A 25,333-nucleotide genomic window follows, 5' to 3' on the forward strand; every position below is an offset into this window, starting at 1 on the left:
AAGATTTTTATTTGATAATTTAACCCAAATGATATATCAGCTACATATATGCTAGAGCCTATACGTATACAAGTTACACATAGACACTAATTTTGCCAACTATTGGCTGCTCAGGCCCATGCTCCTCTTTTTCTTAATTTATTTGACAACACTATTTTGAATTTTATGTATAATAAACAAAATAATTATAATTAAAAAGAGTGCATATGAAATACAAGATGGCCACCATGGCATCAAGATGAGTGTCCCCCCTTGAGATTTTTATGGATTTACGCCACTGATGAAGCAAGTGGCTCCCCAACCCTTGGCGTCAATTGTGCCCTCTACACAGGCTCCCCTCCGCCCAGTAAAATGGAAAAGCTATGCTTCTGCCTCGAAGCTTGCTTTACAACGAAGCTGTCTTAGTCTACAGCGTGAAGTGATCAGCGTCGTAGTAGTAAAAATAGTAGGCGTCACGCAGGTCACGTGACTAGAAGGGTAGTGAATAAAGAAATGAATACAACGAAATGATAACTTTTCTATCAAAAATTATCATCATCATTACAACTTCACTGTCCCACAACTTTCATGACGTGCACCTGCCTCAAATTTTTTTTTCCTCCTCTCAGGAGGCTTAAACAAATCAAATCATCATGCATCTGGCCCGACACCACACCTGCCAGCTTTCGGCCCCAGAGATATGTAGAAATACATATAGGGAGCCATGGCTAGCTTACCTAGCAGCTGATTCCACTCGGGGTCTCTGCAATTGCCTAGTGGCATGCCCATGCAGTATTTTGGCAGCAGCTCTAACTTGTGATGCATTTTTCAAAATTATTTCAAATTACTTCTTTCGTTTGCAAAAGCCACAGGGAATCCAACTACTTTAACATATGTTATCGCACTGTTCCGACTTATTGCCAGAGTCTTCTTTTGTGGCAGCAGTGAAAGGGTGAAACTGAAATGCCGGATAAATACGGCTTGTTAGAGATATTTAGGTTAGAACTGTTCTATGGACAGGGTTATAAAAAGCTGAGTAGACATTCACCACAGTGATGTTTCATTCACATTCAGAAACATTCTAGAACATGTGACAAACCACCAGTGACACTTTTTTGCAGCCACGTTCGTAAAGGCTTTTGCAGCTACACAAGCCTGCCCCATGGATTAACACAGAAAAATGGCAAAAATTTCAAACGTGCTCTCTATGGTGCAACTTTTCGGACTTTTCCTGCAACATCCGTTTCATCATGCAACAGCAAAACGAATTCACTGAATGTGCACGCATGAAATAAACATGCTCCGAAACATTTTAATCATAACATCATCTCTTTATTCAATACATACATGTTATGTAACCACAGTGTAGGAATAAGAGAATACTCGCAGCAGAGCTCTTGTCCGAGTTACTTGGTCAGACGTAGTGGTATAGTTACTAAGCTGCAAAAATAAACTGAGGTGAAACATCAACAGGACAGGCACCAACTACAGATTTTTATTCCTTCTGGAACATGAACATATAACCCACAAATACTTATGAAAGAAGCATCTGCAATAACGCCATCAGCGAAAACAGAGGATGTAAACCTGCACACTAACAGCTATAAACAATATCCATATCTATACAATGGACAGGTAATCATCCACATATTGCTATGCCCTTGGAATCGTACAATTATCAATGCGGCTATTAATGCATTAATAGATAAAAACTTGTCCGACATTATGAATGCCAAAAACTAGAGCTGTGCGAATAGCAAAATTTTGGGTGCGAAGCGAATTCGAATAATAAAGGTTGAGTGCGAATCGAATCGAATAATTTCGAATAGTTTTCGAATATTTCTCAAACATTTTTCGAATAATTCGAAGTGAAATTACAGAAATGTTGCAGAGAATCCCTAAGTATGTTCTTGTGAGATCGCAACATGAAAGTGTTTCTTTTCACTAGGTTGATGAAGCGCTGGTGGGGTCATATTTCATAGTTGTCTTTCTTATCAAGAGTGAGGCAATGTAGAGGCCGAATTGTATTTATGTACATGATTTGGTGCAACCAAAGTGTTGCCGACAACACTTTACACGTGATAGGCAGAGATGCCATTTCCTCAGCCTCTCCTCCTCTTTCAACTGCTGTGGAAGGCCGACTGATGTGGCAGACAAGGGTGTGCTCCCTTCAAGTCCGGAGTTCCAAATCTGCCTCGTAGACGTCGATATATAAATACATCTGAAATTTTGGATGCTAAAAAGCTTCGGCGTCCGATTTTTCGGACTTCCTGCCCAAATTTCAGGTCCAAAACAGCATTAATTGAGCCCCCAACTCTGCCACATATTTCATCTCCATGTTGGAACCAGCGTTTTCTTGAGTTAATACATTTGCGACCGTAGCGGAGCTTGAAAGGCAGCTTTGCCGCAATACGGGGGTGTGATGAGGTGAAACATATTGAAAATCTAGGGACCACTTTCAAACTGACGTTGACTGTCTCTTGGCCAAGTTTGACCGTAACGGACCTTGAAAGGCAGCTTTGCCGCAATACGGGGGTGTGAGGAGGTGAAGCATATTGAAAATCTAGAAACCACTTCCAATCAGACGTTGACTGTCTCTTGCCTAAGTTCGACCGTAACGGAGCTTGAAAGGCAGCTTTGCCGCAATACGAAAGTGTAATGAGGTGAAGCATATTAAAAATCTGAGGGGGTCACTTTCTACCGGACGTTGACTGCATTTGTTTTTGGGAAGTTCGAATAGTTCGAATAGTAAAATTTCAGTGCGAATCGAATCGAATAGCAAACACTATTCGAAAAATATTCGAAATTTCGAATATTCGCACACCCCTACCAAAAACCCAGCGATTCCACGTGCTGGGAATAAAATTGGCCTTCAAGATGAAAAGCTGTCAAAACAAAGGTAAAATCTCTAAAACGTTTGAAAAAATTATGAAAAATGAAAATACATTAAAACAGCAATTCCATTGGAAATTTCTGATGGGTTTGATGTTGGTATCTCGTTTAGTGTTGGTAGTGCATAGGCTCACTACAGCTGTTTTCACCGACAATGATGATGTGCATGTTCCTGAAATTGTATTCGCGGTTTTATACGCTTGTGTCCTAGAAAGAGGAGAAATCCGTTTGCACTTGGCAGCTGTCCAGACTATGCACGTTTCGTCTCTGCATTTTTTGGCACCTTAATCTCTATACTGATACTCTAAACAATCTTCTAGTATTATGACCCAGTTTACAATGACAAGCATCATGGTTAGGAATGACTTCTGTAAATACAATGGGCCTATAAGGTACGCATTTTATGCTTCATCTGGCTATGATTCATGTTACACTTAAGACCAGAATGGCCTCTTCGAAACAAAACAACCCCTTCGAAGAGGGTTTCGACAATGCAAGTATTTGTACAAACATGGTGTGGGCCATGCAATTTGAAGCCGCATAAGGTGCGTTTTACTCTATGGAACAGCAGCGGAAGCAGCATTTGCGACACTGTTGATCTGTTCCGGGCTGCAGATATCTTCGAGGAAGAGCTTGGCGAGGTTGCTGAGCCTCGTGTTCGGAGATTCCGAATATCGCACCATGCAGTCGATCACAGATGCTGTCGTGATATCTGTGCAAAGAAAAATGAATTTTTATGGTATGAAGCCCCAGTTCTGTGAAACGCGACATCACCAAAAATGGCGCCGAGTGCAATCCGCTTGCGTAGGCAGTGTTAGTACAGTGTTGGCAAAGCACTTACACTGATAGTGTGTTCAAGGTGTGCAAGCATGAGATAAATTAGGCGTATTCTAGTATTACTAGTATTACGAGCATACAATAGCATTGAAGTGCTCGTTCTCAACCACATTCTTAGTGCTAGTTGTGAAATGTCCACAAAACGAATGGCAAAGTACTTTTAGCTCTTTTTGAGAGCAGTTCAACTGCAAAGTATTAGTGATGATTTCTCGCTTACTGAAAGATAAACGAAAAAGAGGAAGCTGCACTGTTGCCACGAAGACCACTCTCATTTTTATCAAAACGGCAATGCGGCATTTCAAATAGTTTTCACAGAGGCATTAAAAAACTAAGATAAGAAATGGATAGCTAAAATGCTAGACTGCAACAGACAATGAAACCCGGATAGAAAAAACTTACTCAGCGACCATGACTTTCTTCTGCGTGTAAGTGGATGCTAATAAAACATTACCAGCACCACCATTATCCACAGGTTCAGGTTAGAAACCAACTTTCTTTTTCTTTGTGTGTGTGTGTGTGTGGGGGGGGGGGGGGGGGGGGCTTGCTTGATATCATAAGTGCTACATACCATAGCTGTACTGACAATGTAGGCAGCTGGAAGAGTACACCAATACTGCGTAATATTGGTGCAATATGTTGTTGCATAATTCAACTAGATGTTTTAGACTGTTAAATGCCAATATGAAACAATAAGTTACTTTCCCATAACAGCTAATGTGATAGAGAATGGGCAGACTGTCTTCCTTAGTCCGTACAGCCATGGAAATCCATGACTTCTACATCATTGTAAAATCTCATAAACGAAAGATTTCGACTTTGAACAGAGATTGTACTACATTTTTTTCTATACATGTGAAATTTTTATTGAAAAGGTTTAACAGTTATCTACTTTGCACACTTGTATTTACTCAGCGTTAGTTCATGTCATGTACGCTTAAATATGGTTAGCCAGAGCGAAAGCTGCTCTATGGCTTAAAAACAACACATTCTTGTGTTGTGCACATTCTTGTGTCCTCCTCTGTCATGCTGTTTAACATTGCAAAGGAAAGGTTCCCATGAATACCTCGCCAAGCACTGGTTGATGCATTGAACGATGATCAGCGACACTGCTTCCACACAAAATTCTTTCTGCACCCTTTCAAATTTTCTAAGAGCCCCTGGATGCCAATGAATTATAGATTGATAAAAAAAAAAGAAGTGATAAGCGGAAATACCTGGAGTGAGGCAAGGTCTGAACAAACGAAGACACAAACCTGACTGGCAACCGGAAAGTCCCAGAGAAATAAGTGTTGTTATTGCAGACAACACTGTCTCTTCCTGTGATGTGGATAGGCAGCTGATCAGTTTGCCGAGGTTCTCTGGCTTCAGCACCTCTGTACGGAAGTCCTGGTCTGTAAATATAAGCCAATGCAATATGAGACAGAGAAAGCCCCTTGGGGGGGGGGGGGGGTCACGAACAGTAGGAGGTGCCTTCCCAGCAATTTATCATACCTTCAAGATGGACTAGTGCTACCCGATTCAAAAAGAGAAATAGCCGTGTCACATGTGGTTGGTCACAAGAACTTTAGCCACTGAACTTGTTCACCTCGTTCTTAGCTAATGGTGTCAAATTAAAAGCGATACGATTCAATTCAGTCAATTTTTGAAAGTGCACTGTGTGACATTATTAGTAGTCTGAGGAAGATGGCACTCAGCAACACGCATGCATTTCCATGAGGCTGCGAGTCATGGGCGGTGAATTCGGATGTAGAGGAAGCTGGCAACCTTCCACTACATTGCAAGCAGTGCGATTGCACATTTATTTTTGGAAATCTATCAAGTGTAGGCTAAGATGCAGCGTGAAAGAGAATTGATAGAGGTGTACCAGTTGGAAACTTTGCCCTGAAAAATGTGCAAACGCTTCTTAGTTTTTTTTTTACCAAGAAAGAGTGCGATTTCCTTGAACAGTGGTGATTTGCATCGATAAGATTAGCGCAGTGGTTTATTAGGGTGCTTTTGCGCATGTATTGTACAGACTTAGGAGGAGGCTTTTCGATATTAAATGTCAGTTGTTAGTAGCACCTCTGTGTCACTGTCTCTGCCTCTCAGTTTTCTCCATTTCCATGTTTTAGTGGCTTACTTCGAGTGTAGTCAGTAGATACAGCGACAGCAGCGAAGTGGGTAATACGCGTTTCGTATCACTTAGTACAACACAACTGCAACCACGCCTACACTTGCATCATACAACAGAAGAACGGCGGTAAGGAGGCTCACCCGAAGTGAGGTTGCAGATGCCGCCAATGGCAAACTCTCTCAGGTTATCATTGGCACTGTCCAACTGATCTGCATAAACAAAGACTGCGGTAAAAATGCATTCGCGCAGATATGAGTGTCAAAACGTACCCATAAATAAGTTGACAATGTTCAGGCGCTTGAGATGGTCGTAGTTTATCGGGTCGTAGGCGAAGTTGGCCAAGTTGGCCAGAACCTGCTCTTTCGCCTCTGAAACAAAACACCCGAGCTGTCACGGTTTCAGTTTCTCCCGAATGTTGAACGTATGACGTTCGAGCGGGAAGGTGCTTACCGTTAGAGCCGCTGGTGTGGAACTCCGTCACCAACTCCTTGAGGTACCTGAACCGTTCTTTCGGGTCGTACCGCGTCATTGTGTACGCGTGCTCACTGCAAGAAACGTGTCAACGTCGAAAGCCTACGCGACTGACAGATGCTCGAAATGCTGCGCGTCAGGCGCCATTTAAAACTGCCTCAGGGAAAATACGGTAGTTTGTATCATGGTTTGTATTTATGCCTAAGAGGCGGCGCCACACGTCAAAGCCAGCCTCTCTTGAATGGTGCGCTACGCTACCGACGGATGGCGGCACCGACTTAAAGAGAAAACAGCTGTTTATAAAATAGTGGTAAACACATCTGACGATTTTCTCGAGTTATTGACGATCGAGGCGTGCGATAGCTACAGGTTTTAGCTTCAGATTGGTCTCAGGTTTAGGTTAAATTGCGTTTCGTCTAAATTGCCTACAGATACAGGCCGAGTTCTCGTCGCGAGCCGACGTTCTGAGTTTTCGCACGAGATCGAAAAACATGTGTTTTGATCCGGACTGCTGAGAAAAAATGGCGGACAAATCGCAACCTCAAGGCCCTCAAGGGCAGCCGCTCGTCAAAATAGGACATTATATCCTGGGAGAAACGCTCGGCGTCGGCACCTTTGGCAAGGTGAAAAGTGAGTGCACCTTTCAATACGCTTTGCGTTGCGGTGGCGATCGTTTACGTCTCCGCAACAACTTGGTCTGTGCAGTGCGCATCGCAGTGGCCGCAGGCTCGTTTGCAGAAAAATAACTAAATGAGCGAGAACGCAGCGAGCGCGAAATGCACGCCGGCGACAAGGCTTCGAAACCGCTGTTCTTTTTGCCGGTTTAGTTTCCCGAGAATATACATTGCTGACCTTTACTATTTACTCTGATAAAACGGTCATGAAACTATCCGGCGTGCGGACGATTGGAAACTTGACACGGATGGCACGTAATCACTACTCTTTGCTTGCAAGTTGCACTAAACCCACTGATAAGCTGTTGTCGGCTTGGGGACGGCAGGTTCGATTTGCGAAACACGTTAGCGAATTCACTAAGTGATTTTCCTCCTCCTGTTGTCGGCTTTCTCGGCGCATGATAGCAAAGTGCACGGTGTCGCGTGAAAAAGCGGGCCCTGTAAAACAACCGCGTCATTTCTTTTGTTCCTGCAGCGGCATGTCACCAGTTGACCGGTCACAAGGTGGCTGTGAAAATTCTCAACCGACAGAAGATAAAGAATCTCGATGTCGTTGGAAAGATCAGACGTGAGATACAAAACCTCAAGCTCTTTAGGCACCCGCACATCATCAAGTTGTAAGTGAAGCACGATCACGGAGGCAAATGAGCAATGTGCATGGAGGTATGCATATTTATCGCCTCTTGTTTCTTAGGTATCAAGTTATCAGTACCCCTACTGACATCTTCATGATCATGGAATATGTGTCAGGAGGAGAACTGTTCGATTACATTGTCAAACATGGAAAGGTAAGGAACGACAAGTAGACATTTGGACTCAGTTAAAGGGTCATTCAACCACTCATTACATTACAAAACAGCCTCATCAGTTCAAAAGACAAAGAATGACAGTCAGCAAGAATCTGTTAATGTGTGATGTTCCATACAAGTAGGCTGCATAAACTTAATTGAAGCATGACATGTATTTCTATATCTTTAGTGCGTCAAAGCATATTACCATATGACAGAGATCACAACAGAACAAGCCCTCTTCTTAAAACAGGCTCCCAGATGTTTTCTGGAGTCATATGCAATCAGCTTGTAATAAACTGTCTGTACTTAGCTCTACGTGCCCGGCCCATGGATGTGGGCCGGGCACGTAGCACGTCGGCAGGATAACCGGTGGTCATTAAGGGTAACTGACTGGATTCCAAGAGATGGCAAACGCGTGAGGGGGAGACAGAAAATTAGGTGGGTAGATGAGATTAAGAAGTTTGTAGGTATAATGTGGCAGCAGAAAGCACAGGACCGGGTTTATTGGCAGAACATGGGAGAGGCCTTTGCCCTGCAGTGGGCGTAGACAGGCTGATGATGATGATGATGACTTGGCTCTAATCCATGCATAAGCAGAGCTTCCCTCTAGGAATTCTTGTTTCGAATTAACGCTATAATGTGCGGATATATATCAGCGCTTACCTATACTTGAAAATGTAAAATTGCAGGACTGTCACATTTCTTTTCTTCTTAAAGAGATTTGTATTTCTGCCAAAGAAAGTAATTTTAGTGTCTAAAGATTGTGCATTACAGCTATACATAACAGTGGCACAGCATAGTCAACTTGTAATAATAGGTCGATTCTACTACATTCACTGAAATCAATGATGTGTGGCATGATATTAAAAAAAGTTTTACTTATCTTTGTTAATGCACTGCACCGCACATTCAAATAAACTGGTTTGCACACGTTTGATTGAAGACACGCTGAACTGGTTAGTTTTCAGAATAGCACATAATACAGTACACTTTAAGTTGTTGCTAATGCACCGACTTTGTTGCAGCTCAAAGAGTCAGATGCACGTCGATTCTTCCAACAAATAATCTCAGGCGTGGCATACTGTCATCGTCACATGGTAGTGCATCGTGACTTGAAGCCTGAAAACCTTCTCCTCGACCAAAATTTGAACGTCAAGATTGCAGATTTTGGTGAGTCATGCTAATGTTCCAAGGAGGCGAAATGCAGTAATGAATTTTCCGCACGAAACCACACTGCACTGAAAGCTTTTTTCAGTGCCCGCATTCAGCATATTTCGTACGACGACTGACATCTTGTATTTCCACCATCTCAAGGGCTCTCTAACATGATGATGGATGGTGAATTTCTCAGGACAAGCTGTGGATCCCCCAATTACGCTGCACCTGAAGTTATATCCGGAAAGTATGTCATTTGTTCAAAGGATTCAGTTCACACTCTTGAAACGTGATTCTTGCTTTCTCATTCATAGTGCATATTGGTAAGCAGATGCATACTGCATGCGAAATATTTCAGGTTACCATAAAGCGTTGTTGTTATGTGCAGCTGTAACTGTTGGCTGAACCTAAAGTGGCATCGCATGAACGACCGATGTGAAACTAAGTCATACAGCAGTTCATGCCATTAAGTGCATCCATGTTAGGTGGTACTACGTTAGACCCTCTGTTGCAGGCTCTACGCAGGGCCCGAAGTTGACATTTGGAGCTGTGGTGTCATACTGTATGCTCTTCTCTGTGGAACGGTGGGTATCTAAGCTTTGGCAGATCATACCAATTAACAGCTTGACTTCTTTGCGTGGCATTTTTTTCCTTGTGAACATTTAATTGAGCTTGACATGCATGTTGCAAGATGGTGTTTTGTACAGTCGTAAAAGATTTGCAAGCTAATTTGTTTCAACTTTTCCACATAAGCTAAGGGCTGCATGAGCGATACGTGTAGCATGAAGACATATGACGACAGTAGTGTGGTTTAGTGTGTGAACTGGACTATTTGGTATTCTAATTGACATGAAAAGAGAGTTATAAAGTTGGGCAAGCCATGTAATGCGTAGGACAGGTAACTGATGCTACAGTGGGATTAGAATGCTTCCCAATGAAATGGAAGCACAGTCAAGAATGGTGGGGAACTATGTGGTTTGATGAGATAGGAAAATGTCCAGCCGCACCATTATGTTAGCTGGCACAAGACGAGGTAAGTCGAGATCAGTTCCGCAATGGACATAGAATGTGATGCGATACTGAGCACTATCATGAAGCCACTTTGTGTTAGTGTAGTTTGACAATATGCAGAATTCATAAATGTGTATTGAAATCTACTACTGAACAGTTCTTTGTATTTATGCTTGTTCCAAGAAACCTGAGCCAAATCTCCGGTTATTTGTTTATAGAGTATGTTTATGGTTAATGCTCACCTTATGACTGTACCATTGTTTTGCAGCTTCCATTTGATGATGAGCATGTCCCAACCTTGTTCCGCAAAATCAAATGTAAGTTTGTAATCTTTCTCATCAGCTTCTTACCGTTTTCTTATGGATGTTCAGGTCTGGGAAATGTGAAATGTTTCAGCTGCTAGTGAGGTCTTGGAAGTATAAGCAACAACATCATCGTAATATCTTTTTAGGCTTATGAAGATAAAAAAAAAATGTTTATTTGATTCTACCCCACCAGCTGGGTTATACAGAAGAGCACAATTACTTCTGCAACAAATCACAATTCACTTTCACTAATCTTTTCTTTACTTTTGCACACGGGATTGTTCAGCAAAAGTGAAGTGTCTCAGTAATGAAGTCTTGCACATACAAGAAAATTTTAAACTATCGCTATTTTTGAGAAGTTGGACACAGCATGTTGGCGTGAAGTGAACTTGTGTCCTAAATTACCAAGTCACATCGGACTTTAAAATATCTTCATTATAAGTGTATCTTCGTGATACAGTGACATCAGCAAGGAACATCTTAGATTTATTTGATTATATCCAATAATTTGTTGTGTTGAGGTCTGTATGAATACTTAGTTCTGTCTTTTAGTACTCAGTATAAGTTCTTTAGTTACCTTGCACAACTGACTTTATTTTAAGCACGCATCAACTTGTCCAGGCCACTGTTCTTTCAGTTCTTTTATCACATGGATGCCTGCTAATTCTGTGTTATGCTTGAAGTCAAGCACTGCATTTGTATTGCTATATCAGATGTCCTCGATATCGTCCACAGAAGCTCTATACCTCTTACACAGACTTTCAGCAGCAGGGACATTAATTGCCTTGTAGCATGGTTATAAATATGTATTACATACCATATTTTCTTGCATATAACGAGTGATGAAAGTGCTGCTCCAATTGCTCCAAACTGTAATTTTTTTTAGTAACTTCTCCGAACCTGCTCCAAAATGGCACTGAGAAAATAAAGACAAGGATGTTTAACTGCCTGATCAGCTGGCAAGCCCTAAAGAAGTCAAAAACAATCTGTGTACTATCATCCTAGTATGCTAGTATACAGCTTTATCAGCTGTGATCTCACTTATGCAGCAATAACTGGTGTATGAAGCGTGTAACTTATTTTACTGTATTTCTTTTTGTCAACTTTACATACATGCTATTTTGGTGAAATGTGAAAATGACCGAGATTGCTTTGATCTCATCCCAGTTGTCAACTGCTGCTTTGGTGACAGTTGCATGTGGTTACTCTATAATGTGGTGCTTTTATTGGTTTGATTTCATTTCTGCCACAAGTACTGGTATTTTAAATATATAGCTTGCCTCGCGGGGCATTCGATAACTAACCATCTTATCGATTGTTTATTTTTTGAAATTTATGTTGATTGTTGTTTTGAAATGTCTTTCATAATAAATATTAATATTTATGAGACACTTCGGCAATGCTTTGAACTCCAGCATTTGTATGGAATATTCTGCCATCTGCTCCTTTAACACCAATAGCCCTGCAATAGCCCTGCAGTATTTGAAAATAAATGATAATAATAGCTGCTCCAAATTAGCATTTTTTCTGCTTTGAAAACACGTATGGCTCCTTCAAAGTAGTACTTTTTCTGCTCCAAAATCTGCTCAGAAAAGTGAAAAGTGTCTTCCATCACTGCATATAACCCGCACCCCCATTTTTTAAGCACATATTTCCGTTTTTTTGGTGCGGGCTATATGTGAAAAAATAGAGTATCTCTGATGCCTTTTCTGTTCTCTAACGCTGTTCGTCTGCATTGGTGACATGATTGCTGTGCATATCTGCAGCTGGCATCTTCCCTATTCCGGATTACCTCAACAAATCAGTTGTCAGCCTTCTGATCCATTGCCTGCAAGTGGACCCTATGAAGCGAGCCACCATGGAGGACATCAAGTGAGGATTGTTTTCTTGCCAGTAATAATTCATTTGGATTGTAGGTCTTAAAAAATTGGCGCCAGTCATCCATCAACAGCACATTGATTCAGACACAGCTCCTTTCTCGTCATCGTTTAGTTGTGTGTGTCAAAAATGCAGAAGGTTCATAATAACACATATAATTTACATGCCTGATAATAAGGCATAGTCTTGGATTTGTACCATACCTTATTCAGCTTCTGTTGGTTAAACCTTGCGGTACATCAGAAAAATATCTCTGTGGCTTTTAGGAGCTTAAGTGAGTCAATTGTGCCAACCTTAGATATGTTCCCTATTGGCTAGTGGTTATTCTTAATGCATAATTCCTAACAATTGATTGCTATTCTAAAAGCAGCAGGGGACATGTGATAACATGCGCTCATTTGCTCTAGCTGTGACTCCGTTTATCTTTCAGCAAAAGACAGCGTGTGCGGTATGAAGGAGACAGGTCATCTGAAGATGTTGAAACGAATAAGCCTCTTTACTTTTGACATGGACAGGCCACATTAATGGGTAGTCTTAGAAATGGTGCACCGAAGGATCTCACTTAAAACAACATGCCCCGCCTGTGTTCTTTTGTACACTAGTTCGCTTTCATTTGTATGCGCAATGGTTTGCAGGCCCAAACTTTGGATACACAAGATCAAAAACTTCGTATTATTCTCATTCCAGCTTCACTCACAAATCATAAGGACTGTATTGCATGCCTACTTTTTGCCTGTTCAAAAAACATTTCATACAGTTATCAACTTTACCTGGCTTCTTGCTTCCAAGTTTGATGTCAGTTTACCATGTGATCATGTGCCGTCTCTGTTTTTTCACTGGAATTGGAACAGGTTGTGGTGGTAAGCTTTTCGTATAAGTTTCAGGGCCCTCATTTTTTAAACGTTTTTTTTTTTCCAGAAATCATGAGTGGTTCAAAAAGGAGTTGCCTGCATACCTGTTCCCACTACCCAATGACAACGATGCTTCTATAATTGACATGGATGCTGTGAAAGTTGTTTGTGAGGTAAAGTGGATTTTGGTTATCTCCATGCTGCTCATGCAATAAATAATTGAAGACTCAGTGCTTCGGGTCTTGATTTGCCTATCTTGTTTCGTTGCCCTGACTTTTGGCTGCCATTGGCTGTTAGGGTGGTTAGTTGCCAAGCCATTCTTATCCTGTTTGTAGGCTTCAGAGTAAGGGCCACTATCAGTGGCTATGATGTTTTCCTGCAAGCCATAAGGTCTACGGTTCGATTCCCAGCTGTTTTGATGAACTGCAGCAAGCTATCATACTGAGATTTTCGTGAGTGTTAAAAAACCTTCAGGTGGTCAAGACAAGTCTAGGGCCCTCAACTAGGGCAACTCACATCAATCTGCAACTTTGGTATGTACAATGTCATCAGTGAAAAAATGCAAGCGTCAATGGCGACAGTACAACAGCGTGTCGAAATGGCACCTCACAAAAGGGGAGCGGAAGGCTTTAAAATGCACACAGGCGTGTCTGGTTGCAGTGACAACTGTAGTGCTGTAGTAATAAGACACGGGACTGACCTGTTGCTTTCTTCAGCAATTAGATTATTCCGAAATGCAATGGGCTTGACATTACGGAAAGTGCTTTTTATGCCATCTGGCCACACTTCAGACTACAGTATAACCTCATTACAACAGAGCTTCATAGTGAAGAGGATTTTGGTCTGTTGTAAAGGGAGTATGTAAAATCCAAGTACTATTACAACAGACTTTTATGCAAACGCTTAATGGGTCTGTTATAACCGGAGAGAATTACGAGTCACGAACATGGTCTTATTTTTAATGGGGGACCAGAAAAAATGCGATTTTTTGAAAATCGCATTTTGAGTTTCTGTAGCCCATTTTCAATGATTCCAAAATATTTTCCCTGAAAACTACGTAGAAGTGCTATAAAATTTTTTTTTGCATCTGCCGACTTGGCGAAGCTTGCGGAAATAGAAAAAAAAAGCGTTTTTCAAAATTATAGCTCGACAACGGCGCAACCGGGCGCCACCATTTTCGGCTTGTCGTAAAGAGCATTTCTCCGTGTTCAAGTTCTCCGTTTCAGCTCGCTCCTCCATTCACTAACAAGCATACAAAAAGCACATGTTTGAAGTTCAATTCAAAGCCTCCGATTGGCTGCTTCTGCCGTGATGCTCGCTTCGGGATCGTCGTCTGCTGCTTGTGCGTCGCGAGGTTGTGGCTGTCGAAAATTGCGCTACTTAGTGACACGTTCGCACTCGTTCTGTGTTCACGGGTCAACGATAATTTAGAACGCTTCAGTTTGGCAGCTGCAAGCGAAAGCTCAATCATCAGGTTACGATAGCGTGCCGCACTCGTCACGAACATCGCAGACGTGCGACTGTAATAGCGTTGACTCGTTGGACCCGCTGTTAAAGGTTCTTATCAGCACTTCGGAGCTTATGATGAAGACCACCGCGGGATAACTCTTTGTACTCGCAATCGAACATGACATACTTTGAAACATCGGGCACCGCGGCCATGCACATTGCAACCGAGCTTTCTACTCAGTGTCGTGGCTAGGCCTAGCTCCGCTCACGGTGCTGATGTATGAGGCAAATCCGAACTTTGCGGGCAAGAACATCGCGCTAGCGGCCATACGAAAGCGAAGAAGCTGCAATGTCCTTCGTCGCAAGGAACGAACCGCATCGTCCGCTGGCTCCTCAGAACCGCGGATGGGCATATTGCGCATCGGCAGCGAACCCCCCGGTCAAGCTGGCCGCGCAGTGTCCGCTCGGAGAAGCGGTGGCAGCGGCTAGCAATTTCACGCATCAGCGTCCCAAAACGCAACACCAAGCACGCTGCGGGCCGATTTTTTGTCGCTACAGCTTGGCATATAGCTGATCATTGACAGACCGGAGATCGGCGGCCTTCGTTCTTAAATCGGTACGTCGATATCCGCGGCACGCTGCTCCCGTCCCAAAAGTATGCTAAGCGATGTTTGAAGTCGGAAGTAATTGAATTTGGAATGTCCGTGGTAGAAAAGTCCGCTCTAAAGGAGTCCTGACCACCTTGCAGGCCTGACATTTTAGTCAATTATATCCAAATGTCCGTTGTACCAGAATCCGTTGTAAACGAAGCTCAATCAATGGAACAAATACGGAGGTCGGCATAACACCACAATTTGGTATGTAATATCCGAATGTCTGTTGTAAACAGATCCGTTGTAACGAGGTTATACTGTATTTTTTATTTCAAGATAGTTCTTCCCCATGTTGTAAAGGCCGATATCAATGTGGAAAATGGCTCAAATGACGGAACAGCAGAAAGAGACTAATATGTGTGCTAATGAGAAGTAACAGACAGCAATGCCAAGGAAAGTATAGGGTGTGTTATTTGTAGTAATTAGAATATAAATGTGAAGAAAGTAAAGTGGACGAAAAGATAACTTGCCGCCGGCAGGGACCGAACCTGCGACCTTCGAATACAGTTGAACCCCTTTATAAGAGGCACGCATGGGGGAGAAATTCTTGCCTGTTATATGAGGTGTCTCTTATAAGCAGGGTACTAAGTGATGCATTTTCCTATCAACCCTTACTTTCATGTAGCACACTGGTGTCTCTTATACCCCACGTGTCTCTTATATCAGTGTCTCTTATAAAGGGGTTCAACTGTAACACGTCCGATGCTCTACCACTGAGCTACGGCGGCGGTCATCTCCCCATCCACTTTATAGGGTATATATGTGGATTGAAACTTAGGAGTGTCAGTCAGCGCCAGTCGCAGCCATGGCGGCGAGTGTGGAACACTTTTTTTTCTGCCTTTTTGGCGTCACGTAGCACGTGATCTATTTACGAGCAGGCAGCTGACCAATAATCCCTCGCATACTACCCGAAGGCATCATGTCTGAAGGTCGCAGGTTCGGTCCCTGCCGGCGGCAACTTTTAGTCCACTTTACTTTCTTCACATTTATATTCTAATTACTACAAATAACACCCCCTATACTCTCCTTGGCATTGCTGTCTGTTAGTTCTCATTAATACTGTGTCTAACAAAGAAAAAACGAGCCCTTAAAAGTAATCTTTCCTTAATATGTGTGCTGCCTATCAGTGCTAACAAAAGCTCATGGAAGGTGGAACGCATGCATCATAAAAAAAGAAATATCTATGTCCAGTGCAGAGGAGTGTTGTCTAAAAATAACACTTGGAATGTGTGTTTCAGCTCCTCTCATTACCCGCACTGTTCTCAATGTTTGCCATAAGACAACTATGATAGACTTTGATTCTTAAAGGGGCCCTGCAACACTTTTTCAGCATGGTCAGGAAATGCTGCCGATCAGTTGTCGAGGCTCCTGAGAACATGCGAGCCAAACATTATAGTGCAGCACGCCAGTTGCGTAGGTAGAAGTTTTTTTTTGGGGGGGGGGGGGGGCACCTCCTTGATCCAGCATGAGGTCTGGTCAAATAAGTGTGGTCGAGTGTTATTTTGTGCTCTGTATTGCACGGGAAAAAAAGATTTGGGGGGGGGGGGGGGGTGGAGGGGCACGAGCCTGTGGTGCGATCTTGTACGCGTTCCAAAATAACCACGGAGGCGTGGCATTACATCCAGCCGCACGTGACCGCACGCGATTGGTCAATGCAGGGCCGTGACATCTGTCGCGGTTCACATGGGCCATTCGCGTGCGGCTGGATGTAACGCCACGCCTCCGTGTTTATTTGGAATGCGTACAAGATCGCACCACTGGTGTGCCATCCCCTGGCTACGGCACTGCAGCATGTGGCCTGGAATTTACAATTAATTCTCAAAGTCAGCTAGAAATCGCTCCCTCTTCTCTCTTCAAATGATGCCATGTAACCAAATTACTGTGCCATATACCCAAAGCGCACAGCCGTTGGCTAATTTGAGCATCGTGTGCTGCATAGTTACCATGGCCGCCGCGGGATGTCGCCACGTGCCCGCGCACACGCGAGATCACGTTGAAAGTAAGTCGCGCATTCGAAGAAAAAAAAAAAAGAGTGCTCAGGGTTATGACGCGCACGCGTGACGCAACATGCCATCCCTCCCTGCTTAGCTTCCAGCAAGCTCATCGGGACAAGAAAAGAGAGAAAGCAATTACAGCGTGCGACAAATCTCTGTAACTCCGCTCATACTTGACGGGTTCTACAAATGTTTGTGGTGGTCGATTTGTGAGGCAATAAACTCCTTTATAAGCCATTGGATGGTTACTTGGAAAAGTGTTGCAGAGTCCCTTTAAGGCACCGTTTCTCCCTTGCAAATGCGATTCCCACTGTGATGAGCTCATGTTTCTCTCTTTCACAACGTGTGAGCGCAGAAGTTCGGCGTGCAAGAGAAAGAGCTTCACAGTGCGCTGCTGAGCGGCAACCCACACGACCAGTTGGCCATCGCCTACAACCTGGTGGTGGACAACAAACGCATCGAGGACGAGACGGCCAAGCTGGAGATCAAGGACTTCTACCTGGCTTCCAGCCCGCCGCCCACGGCAGCCCTGCTTGACGTGAGTTGCCTTCAGGGAGCCCTTGCAGTGCTCAATTTTGAAAGGACACTAAAGAGACAAATGAGTGTGAATTACTCTTTCACGATACCAAAATCGCCACGCTTGCCACGAGAAGATGCTTGGTAAGCAACAAAACGCACGAAAAGGAAATGCGGGTGACGACGCCACCTTGAAATTCCCACACCAAACATCGTGACTTCATAGATTTTGACATCTAATAGGTCCTACGTTGTTCTTATTCGGTAAATATGAAGTACATTGTCCTCTTAGGGAGCCATAGACTTAACATACCAACTTTCAGGTTCGTCAAACTAATGTCGCCAAAATACAAAAAGTACGCTTTGAAATCCTTGACGTTACGCGCAGATTTTGGGGCGAAATTTAGAAGTGAAATTTTGACCTTGATTTTCTCCTCTATGAATGAACTTATGGTGGTGAAATTAACGACATTAGAGTTCTTGTACAACTTCGATTCATTGTTGCACTTTAGCGTCCCTTTAGCGTCCCTTTAAAGGGTACTGACACGACAATCTTGAGCTGTCGCTTTCTTACGTCTAATGAAAGGCCAAGCCCTCACGTCTAATGAAAGGCCAAGCCCTCAAGAGCCTAGAAAATGTGCTGGCAAGTGTGAGTGCACCCTGAAAAATGATTTGCATCGTGTTTTTAAAAGCTAGTTTTGGTTCCTACTGACGTCATGACACGATATGAGCTTCTCGTCACGTGCGTGTTCAAGATATTGTGATGTTCCCACTGCCGCTGCGCTCCATGGCTCCGTTGGTGATGCACAAGCAGCCACTTTGCATGTTTTTGCTACCTTGCGTCGTCACAACTGGCTGTACCGGCGCGTGAAGTCACCATAATTGACACTGTAGCCTGACATCACACTAGTGTCGATATCAGTAGGTGCGCCACACGATAAAATTAAATATATTATCAACATTTCCTGAGCTTCGCACTTGCTCAAAGCAATCTCTGTAAACAGGAGATTTGTATGGCGGTGTAAAGTCAGCTTCGAAAATTGGCGTCAGCAATCTTTAATTTGTTAGACCTAAGAAATGCGCTTGAATGAATGCGGTGCCTTTCAAAGAGTACTATATTGCTTGAAGTTCCATATCACACCAATCTTCAGGACCATATTTTGTGTTGCCGCAATTTCAAACAGTCACATCCTGCGAAAATTTCTTTCTGGAGTACGCTGCCAAGCCAAGTGCGGCACTGCAGCCGACGATCAGCGTGCACACCATGCTTACAGGACAAGCCGTAAATATTTCATGCACCTAAGAACACACATAATCATAATTGATTAGCTGTACTCACCCAAAACAGTTATTGTTTGAAATTACCCATCCATGTCAAGTTCTTCAAAGGAACAGAAGTAGGTGCCATGATATTTGACAATGTTCAATGCAGCTGATTCCATGACAGATTTTACAATTTTTGATGAAGTTGTGGCTCTTAGTTAAATTGCAGGGTAGTTTGTTGACAACAACAGGATGAACAGCACTACTTCACAAGATAATAACGAGATAGTATAAGAATGGGGATGCAGGCACAGCGCTGTTTGTGTGCTACTTCTTGAAATTGGAACTATGATGCAACTGCACTAGATCGCAGGCTGGAACATCATGGAAGGAGACTAGAAACTTTAGCCGTAAAAGATTTAATAAGCTTGATGCTGCGCCTCTGACATAGGAAGCCTTATTGAAACCGTGTAATCTAGGCCAGCAATATTCCTGCTCACTAAATTTATTGTGCTCAGTTTTTTTTTTTTCATATGCCCATTTTAATATCATTTCATTGGATTATGCTGCTCATGTTGCGGTTATTGAGGTTGGCTTAGTTCTATCAAAGTGTAGCTGCATCCAGTGTGTGTTTTGAGGACCTGTACTCCTTCAGTCTAGTCTCACATTGGACTTGCTTGACCCCTACCAGATAGTCTGTGCATTTCAGTACTACCTCACCGAAATGCCTCATCCCTTGGTGATGCTTGGAATGGATTCACTTTTCAGCATCAGTCACACTCACTACGAACACTAACAGTTTAAGGACTAGTGTACTATGCCTTTTGCGAATGTTCTTGATTCATTTTGTTTTTTTACCCCACTACTTTATGCAGTGCCATTGGGCTTTGAGGTATCTGAAATAAATCATAATAAATGCCGGTGTGCTGTGCCTCGATGCAGCAAAGCCCACAGAGGCCACATCCAGAGCGGTTGGGGAGTCGGCAAAGGATGCTCAGCGGAGGCAACGGAGCGGATCGCAAGGGCACCCCAATGAAGAGGGCAAAGTGGCATCTAGGTGAGTTTCACCTCCTTGGTAATCAGTTCCTTTCTTAATTAAGCATTTAGATGCCAATCAAATATCCAAGAAGGTAGAGCTGCTCCAACAAGAGTCGCATATTGCTTGTATCTCATTTGACAGGCATTCGATCACAGAGCAAGCCGCACGACATCATGAATGAAGTCTACCGAGCCATGAAGGCTCTCGATTTCGTAAGTCACACTCTGCTGTTGTGTGTCAAAGACTCAATACATCTTTGTTTAAACAGGTTAACGGAAATGCAGTAAGTAAGGCACAAGTCAAAATGCAATAGGTTCCAGAGTTTTACTGCACACTTTGTGACGTGAACGCAGGAAAATGCTATGAAACCCTTCTATTTCACAACACCCTAATTACTGCAACTTAGTTGATTTGAAAATCCTACAGAGCTTTTCCGACACTCAAAGACATATGTGTTAAAAAATGCAACATCCAGTCCTGCAAGCCCCCCCATCGAAATGTGGCCATCACGGCCAGGAATCTCACCCATGGCCGCAAGCCTAGCAGCGCAATACCTTACATGCTAAGCTATCACGGTGGGTCAACATCACCTCAAGGCACTTCATGGTAGTGATAGTAATACCAGACGACATGACTTTTTTTTTTTTTTTCGTCACTTCTTTTCATAGACGACGGATGCTTATTTTGGAACAGCCCTCTTAACACATCTCCATAGACTGCATTTGGATATGATAAACCAACTTAATTCATAATCAGTGGTGCCCCGACCTCAGTGTGGTCTCTCCTTACGCTTAATCACTTCTACTTTTGTGTTACCAGTTCTTTGTTTTTTTCTCCTCTCTTTCTTTTGTGCAGGAGTGGAAAGTGGTTAACCCATTCCACGTTCGTGCTCGTCGAAAAAACCCCACCAAAGGACGCCCGGTAAGAAACGTTTGGCTGCCGTTGGCTTCGTCAGACTGGGAGTTAACCGTACTGTTCTTACTGTAGGTGAAGATGAGCCTGCAGCTGTATCAGGTGGAGTACAAGAGTTTTCTCCTGGATTTTAAATCCCTTCCTGCCAATGAAGAGGCCGTGCCACAAGACCCAAGTGAGTTCCAGTTCAAAAGATTAGTGACGCATATTTTCCAATATAGAGGAATGTTCACAATTGTTAACGAAGTATAGAATTTGGAACAGGAAACCAGTGAAGAAAAATGAAGACAGCGAAGAAGAACTACCAGACAGGACAAGTGCTGGACTTGCAACCAAATGTTTATTGAAGAAAGCCCACACACCCACACACATGAACCAGCAGCAGATGCGTAAATAGGCTATCCGAGTCGTGTCAAAGTTGCACACCTAACAGTACAAGGCCACGAAAGGTGTCAGTGTGGTACAAACAGCACATTTCCATGAAACACCAAAAGTGTCGTGGCCCACACACATGAACCCCCATGTGCTGGTGGTTCATGTGTATGGGTGTGTTGGCTTTCTTCAATAAACATTTAGTTGTGAGCCCAACGCTTGTCCTGTCTGATTGTTCTTCTTTGCTGTCTTCATTTTATTTTCGCTGGTTTCCTCTTCCGAATAATATGAACCAACTCACCCAATAAGCTACATTATTGAAGTATGGGATTGTAGGGAGTGGCCCCGCCACGGTGGTCTAGTGGTTATGGTGCTCGACTGCTGACCCGAAGGTCGCGGGATCGAATCCCGGCCGCGGCGGCTGCATTTTCGATGGAGGCGAAAATGTTTGAGGCCCGTGTACTTAGATTTAGGTGCACGTTAAAGAACCCCAGGTGGTCGAAATTTCCGGAGCCCTCCACTACAGCGTCTCTCATAATCATATCGTGGTTTTGGGACGTTAAACCCCAGATATTATTATATTATTGTAGGGAGTGGTACTGCTCAACATCTGCGGCATTGTTTCTGCCCAGTGTTACATATTTCTCACGTAGGTATTTTTTTTTTTCTCAGGTGTTGCCGAGACAAGCTACAACCAGATCCACAACACGATGGAGTTCTTCGAAATGTGTGCCGCACTCATCACTCAGCTGGCCCGCTGAGCAACCCACCGCTACCAGTCGCGAATGCCCTCAGTTACAGCCTTCCTTGCGTTAAATGTCACACACACCCTGATGTCATATTGGCTAGATTGGGCTAGTGTGCCATTTTTGCCGGCGGTGCCGACATTGCAAGAGGTGCCGCTAACATTCAGACCAAATCTCTTTGTGGTGCCACTGTAGGTCTTAACGTGCTCGATTGTTGAGAGCCATTTTCAAGTGCCATGAAGCACAACACTTACTTGCCCATCTTCAGAATGTCAAACGTATCAGTTGAGGCAGAACAGTTATGTAAAATAAGCAAGCAGAGTGTGTGCTTGTGTAACCCTGATACATGCTCATGCTTTTTTTTTTTCTTTCGGAAGGTTTTCCTTAGGCATAACATACTTTACTATGCAGCACAAGATGTGCATCACATTTAAATGACCAGGTTTGTTTCGTGCATAACGTCTATAGTAAGGAATGGAGGAACAGTTCTGGATCCAACTTTGCAAGTCAGGAAGGCAACCCGTTCTCTGATCGGTTGCTTGGAGGTGGCCACTGTTCAGATCACCCTCCCGCCTTGCAGAAGTTGGATCCATCTCTTTTACAGCAGTGAGGATAGTATATAAACTCCATGCGCAGTGACTAATGTATGCAGTATCAAAGGCTACTGTAGGTAGATATCTTTAGATTTGAATTTCACTACCAATGCCAGGAGTGAAGCTTGTGTGAACACAGAAAACCTCAGTCGTTACATCTAGCCCACTTAGCCGTCCTCGTTACATCTGTGTTACCATTACGCAAAGCTTTAGTCAGAGGGACTCACTTACGCATCTGCTTACACTTCTAACACTTTTTTTTTAATCTTTTTAAGTTCAGCATCAACTACACAGCTTGCAAAGAGGCAAAGAAGCCTTAAATGGCATACTAGCTGAATCTATTTCCTCAATCTAACCCTTCTTGGCAAGCTGCTTACCTACAATCTTCATCAAAAGTTTTGAAGCCACCGGTGTGCATGAACTGCTGTGGGATCATTTATGTTGTGGCCCTTGTATTTCGAACCAAAGCTCCAGAGGTTTTAGAGCAGTTATGCCCCTTCCTCCTTGGTCCTCATTCACAACAGATCTCTTGTATGAGTGGATTTTTTTGGTGAGGCATCGCTCCATCCTTAAAGGCTATTACATTGGGCAGCATTCACTTACATCAATCGAAGAGTGAATCCGCAAGAGAGATTCTGTGCAGAACTGTACGGACTTTGATCATGAAAACACCAGGCATGTTACAGTAGCCTTGAAATAGAATGTAGCATTGTTTCGTTGCTTTGAAACCCTTGACACATACCTTACTTGATCGTGCCATGTTGGACAGGGAGAGAGGAAGAATGTAGAATCATGTGTTTTCATTGCTTTTTTCTTTCCAATGGTCTACTTAGGGAGAAACAAGCCATCTCTGTATTGACAGTGGAAGTGTTTAAGGAGGTGCCAGTCCAATTTAATGTTAATACCTGAATGTTGCAGGCTGCGCATTTGAAGCCACTGCTAGATATGTTTAGATATAAATTTCACCATGGGTGCTAGGAGTGAAGTTTGCGTGAACACGGAAAACCTCAGTCGTTACATCTGCATATCCTTATATTAATTACATACATAGCCACTTCTTGTAGGGACACATTTGTTGATTTTGAAGACTACTTTTCGTGTTACGCTTTGTTAACAGTTTATCATTTTGTTAATAGAGAGTTTCAGCATGTCCAGTGTTCCGGTATACACAAAGGAGTTGGCGGAATATCGGGTTTGCAGACGATGGTGGTGACATGTTGCTCACTTCGTCTAACTGTAGTGATAGACAAGTCTTTTGTGCTCGAGATGTGTTCTTGCTGAAAACAGGTTTATAAAGGCAACCTGTTTAAGATTATACTGCTGCCAAAAATGTACTCCAGCGAAGGTGTAACGTACGCTTTGTTATGGCAGTGATAGGTGCGATCGTGTTTGAACACTTGCGCCACCAGAGGGTGTCACCGCTGTGGCCACTCACATTTACACACCGATAACCTGGTATTCCGCTACCCTGCATAAGTTAACGGACTAGTTAAAACTCTCCAATAGCTAGCATGTTTGCTCTTCTTGCTTTATTGTACTGTACAGCTTACAATATGTAGTCTGCATTGGGCTGTGCCCTTCAGTTTTACGTAGCTCTGTATTTTGTTATGCCTGTATTTGACGCAGCGTAACTGATGTTCAGTGTTTGCACAACCCAGTTACATCATGTGCGTGTGTGTAGAGCAGGTCTGACGAGGTATGAAGAAAATGTGTGAAAGTATTGCGTACTTGCGTAAAAATTTGTGAAGGACCACAGCCCACATAAAATGTTTCTGTAGCACCTGGGGACTGCTTCTGTCTTCACATTTGATGCACCGACAGTATTGAGCAGTGGCCATAGGAAATGCGGTGTATTTGGTGTGGTGTCACATCAACTTCACATCACTGTGCTGTTATATCAAGGGCAAAGTGCATGTGGCAGTGTGTATAAATGTGATGTGTCACATTACTGTGCCAGAGTTGAAACTATAACAAGACATGGTTGGTGTGCTCACATTTGTAGAGATAAAAAAAATCATAAGGCTGATTGTACAAAGAAAAATATTTCCTGTGTCTACAACAGCCTGCTCATGTAGATTCTAGATGCAACTACCCTTTGTAATGTGAGAGTGTAAAACAATCTTTCTCAGAGTTGTTTGTTGCAAGGACCGAAGCTTTATGTAGGAAAAAGAAAAAAAAATGCTGCAAGACCTTTGTATACCTGGGGAATGATAGAGATGAATCTGTTGTTTTTCCTTCTGTAGTCTAAGATGAGTTATACTGTACATATTATATAGAAAAATATGCATATATGTCAATACAAGAGCAAATGCCAACATGTGTGCGTGTCTTCATCCTGGCAGAGTTGAGGCTGACTGCCATTTCTTATGAAGGGGCTCAAATATGGCAAGCATGTAAAAATGCTTACTAACCCTTTATACGCTAGCATTTTCCAGTGTTCCAACTAAAAAGTACAATATCATTTTTAGACACCAGTTGCCAACATATTATACTTGTCTCGCTCAGAATATACTTGCTTGTGTTTGCGCTACCATACAGACTGTGCACTGCCATCTACCTAAAGTGCAGCAAAGCAACAAATCAGCCTGTCCATGGCACAGGCTTTAAGCGACATAACCCATTCTTACTTACTGACACTATCACAGTAGTTCCACAACCAAATGGATGTATTAAATGCCGACTGGAACAAGGTTTCACTGGGTAAATTTACTAGTAGTATGTATATCTACAATTGAAGTGACCTTGAGAATGCTGCAGAGCTGCCAACTTAAATTTCCAAATTTCTATAACACTTGAGATGTGGGTGGTTATCGGATGATGCAAAGCCCAGAACATGGCA

General features: G+C 43.0%; 2 protein-coding genes across 2 annotated transcripts; one reads left to right on the plus strand and one right to left on the minus strand.

Annotated features, from left to right (window-relative positions):
• Positions 1-3,400: 3,400 nt before the first annotated feature.
• Positions 3,401-6,456, minus strand: LOC119404533 (armadillo repeat-containing protein 7). The gene is made up of 5 exons (XM_037671069.2): positions 6,272-6,456; positions 6,091-6,189; positions 5,962-6,030; positions 4,962-5,099; positions 3,401-3,583 (listed from the first exon to the last, which is right to left on the minus strand). The coding sequence occupies exons 1-5, from the start codon at positions 6,348-6,350 to the stop codon at positions 3,429-3,431; spliced, it is 540 nt and encodes a 179-aa protein (XP_037526997.1). The 5' UTR covers positions 6,351-6,456; the 3' UTR covers positions 3,401-3,428.
• Positions 6,457-6,587: 131 nt separating this feature from the next.
• On the plus strand, positions 6,588-24,799 carry LOC119404532 (5'-AMP-activated protein kinase catalytic subunit alpha-2). The gene is made up of 15 exons (XM_037671068.2): positions 6,588-6,922; positions 7,442-7,583; positions 7,661-7,754; positions 8,783-8,927; positions 9,072-9,159; positions 9,427-9,496; positions 10,192-10,240; positions 11,995-12,100; positions 13,025-13,130; positions 17,409-17,591; positions 19,775-19,889; positions 20,013-20,083; positions 20,727-20,792; positions 20,859-20,958; positions 21,828-24,799. The coding sequence occupies exons 1-15, from the start codon at positions 6,814-6,816 to the stop codon at positions 21,914-21,916; spliced, it is 1,533 nt and encodes a 510-aa protein (XP_037526996.1). The 5' UTR covers positions 6,588-6,813; the 3' UTR covers positions 21,917-24,799.
• The last annotated feature ends 534 nt before the right edge of the window (positions 24,800-25,333 follow it).

Source organism: Rhipicephalus sanguineus, chromosome 9 (assembly GCF_013339695.2).
Source record: "Rhipicephalus sanguineus isolate Rsan-2018 chromosome 9, BIME_Rsan_1.4, whole genome shotgun sequence".
In the NCBI taxonomy this organism is placed as follows: domain Eukaryota; kingdom Metazoa; phylum Arthropoda; class Arachnida; order Ixodida; family Ixodidae; genus Rhipicephalus; species Rhipicephalus sanguineus.

Excerpts from the sequence above, each read along its gene's own strand:
- LOC119404533 (XM_037671069.2), bottom strand. The coding sequence starts at position 6,350 with ATGACGCGGTACGACCCGAAAGAACGGTTCAGGTACCTCAAGGAGTTG. Across the intron at positions 6,031-6,090 it reads CATTGTCAACTTATTTATGG|ATCAGTTGGACAGTGCCAAT; the intron begins GTACGTTTTGAC and ends TTGTTTATGCAG. Across the intron at positions 3,584-4,961 it reads ACTTTCCGGTTGCCAGTCAG|ATATCACGACAGCATCTGTG; the intron begins GTTTGTGTCTTC and ends TTCTTTGCACAG.
- LOC119404532 (XM_037671068.2), top strand. The coding sequence starts at position 6,814 with ATGGCGGACAAATCGCAACCTCAAGGCCCTCAAGGGCAGCCGCTCGTC. Across the intron at positions 7,584-7,660 it reads CACCCGCACATCATCAAGTT|GTATCAAGTTATCAGTACCC; the intron begins GTAAGTGAAGCA and ends CTTGTTTCTTAG. Across the intron at positions 13,131-17,408 it reads CTGTGAAAGTTGTTTGTGAG|AAGTTCGGCGTGCAAGAGAA; the intron begins GTAAAGTGGATT and ends GTGTGAGCGCAG.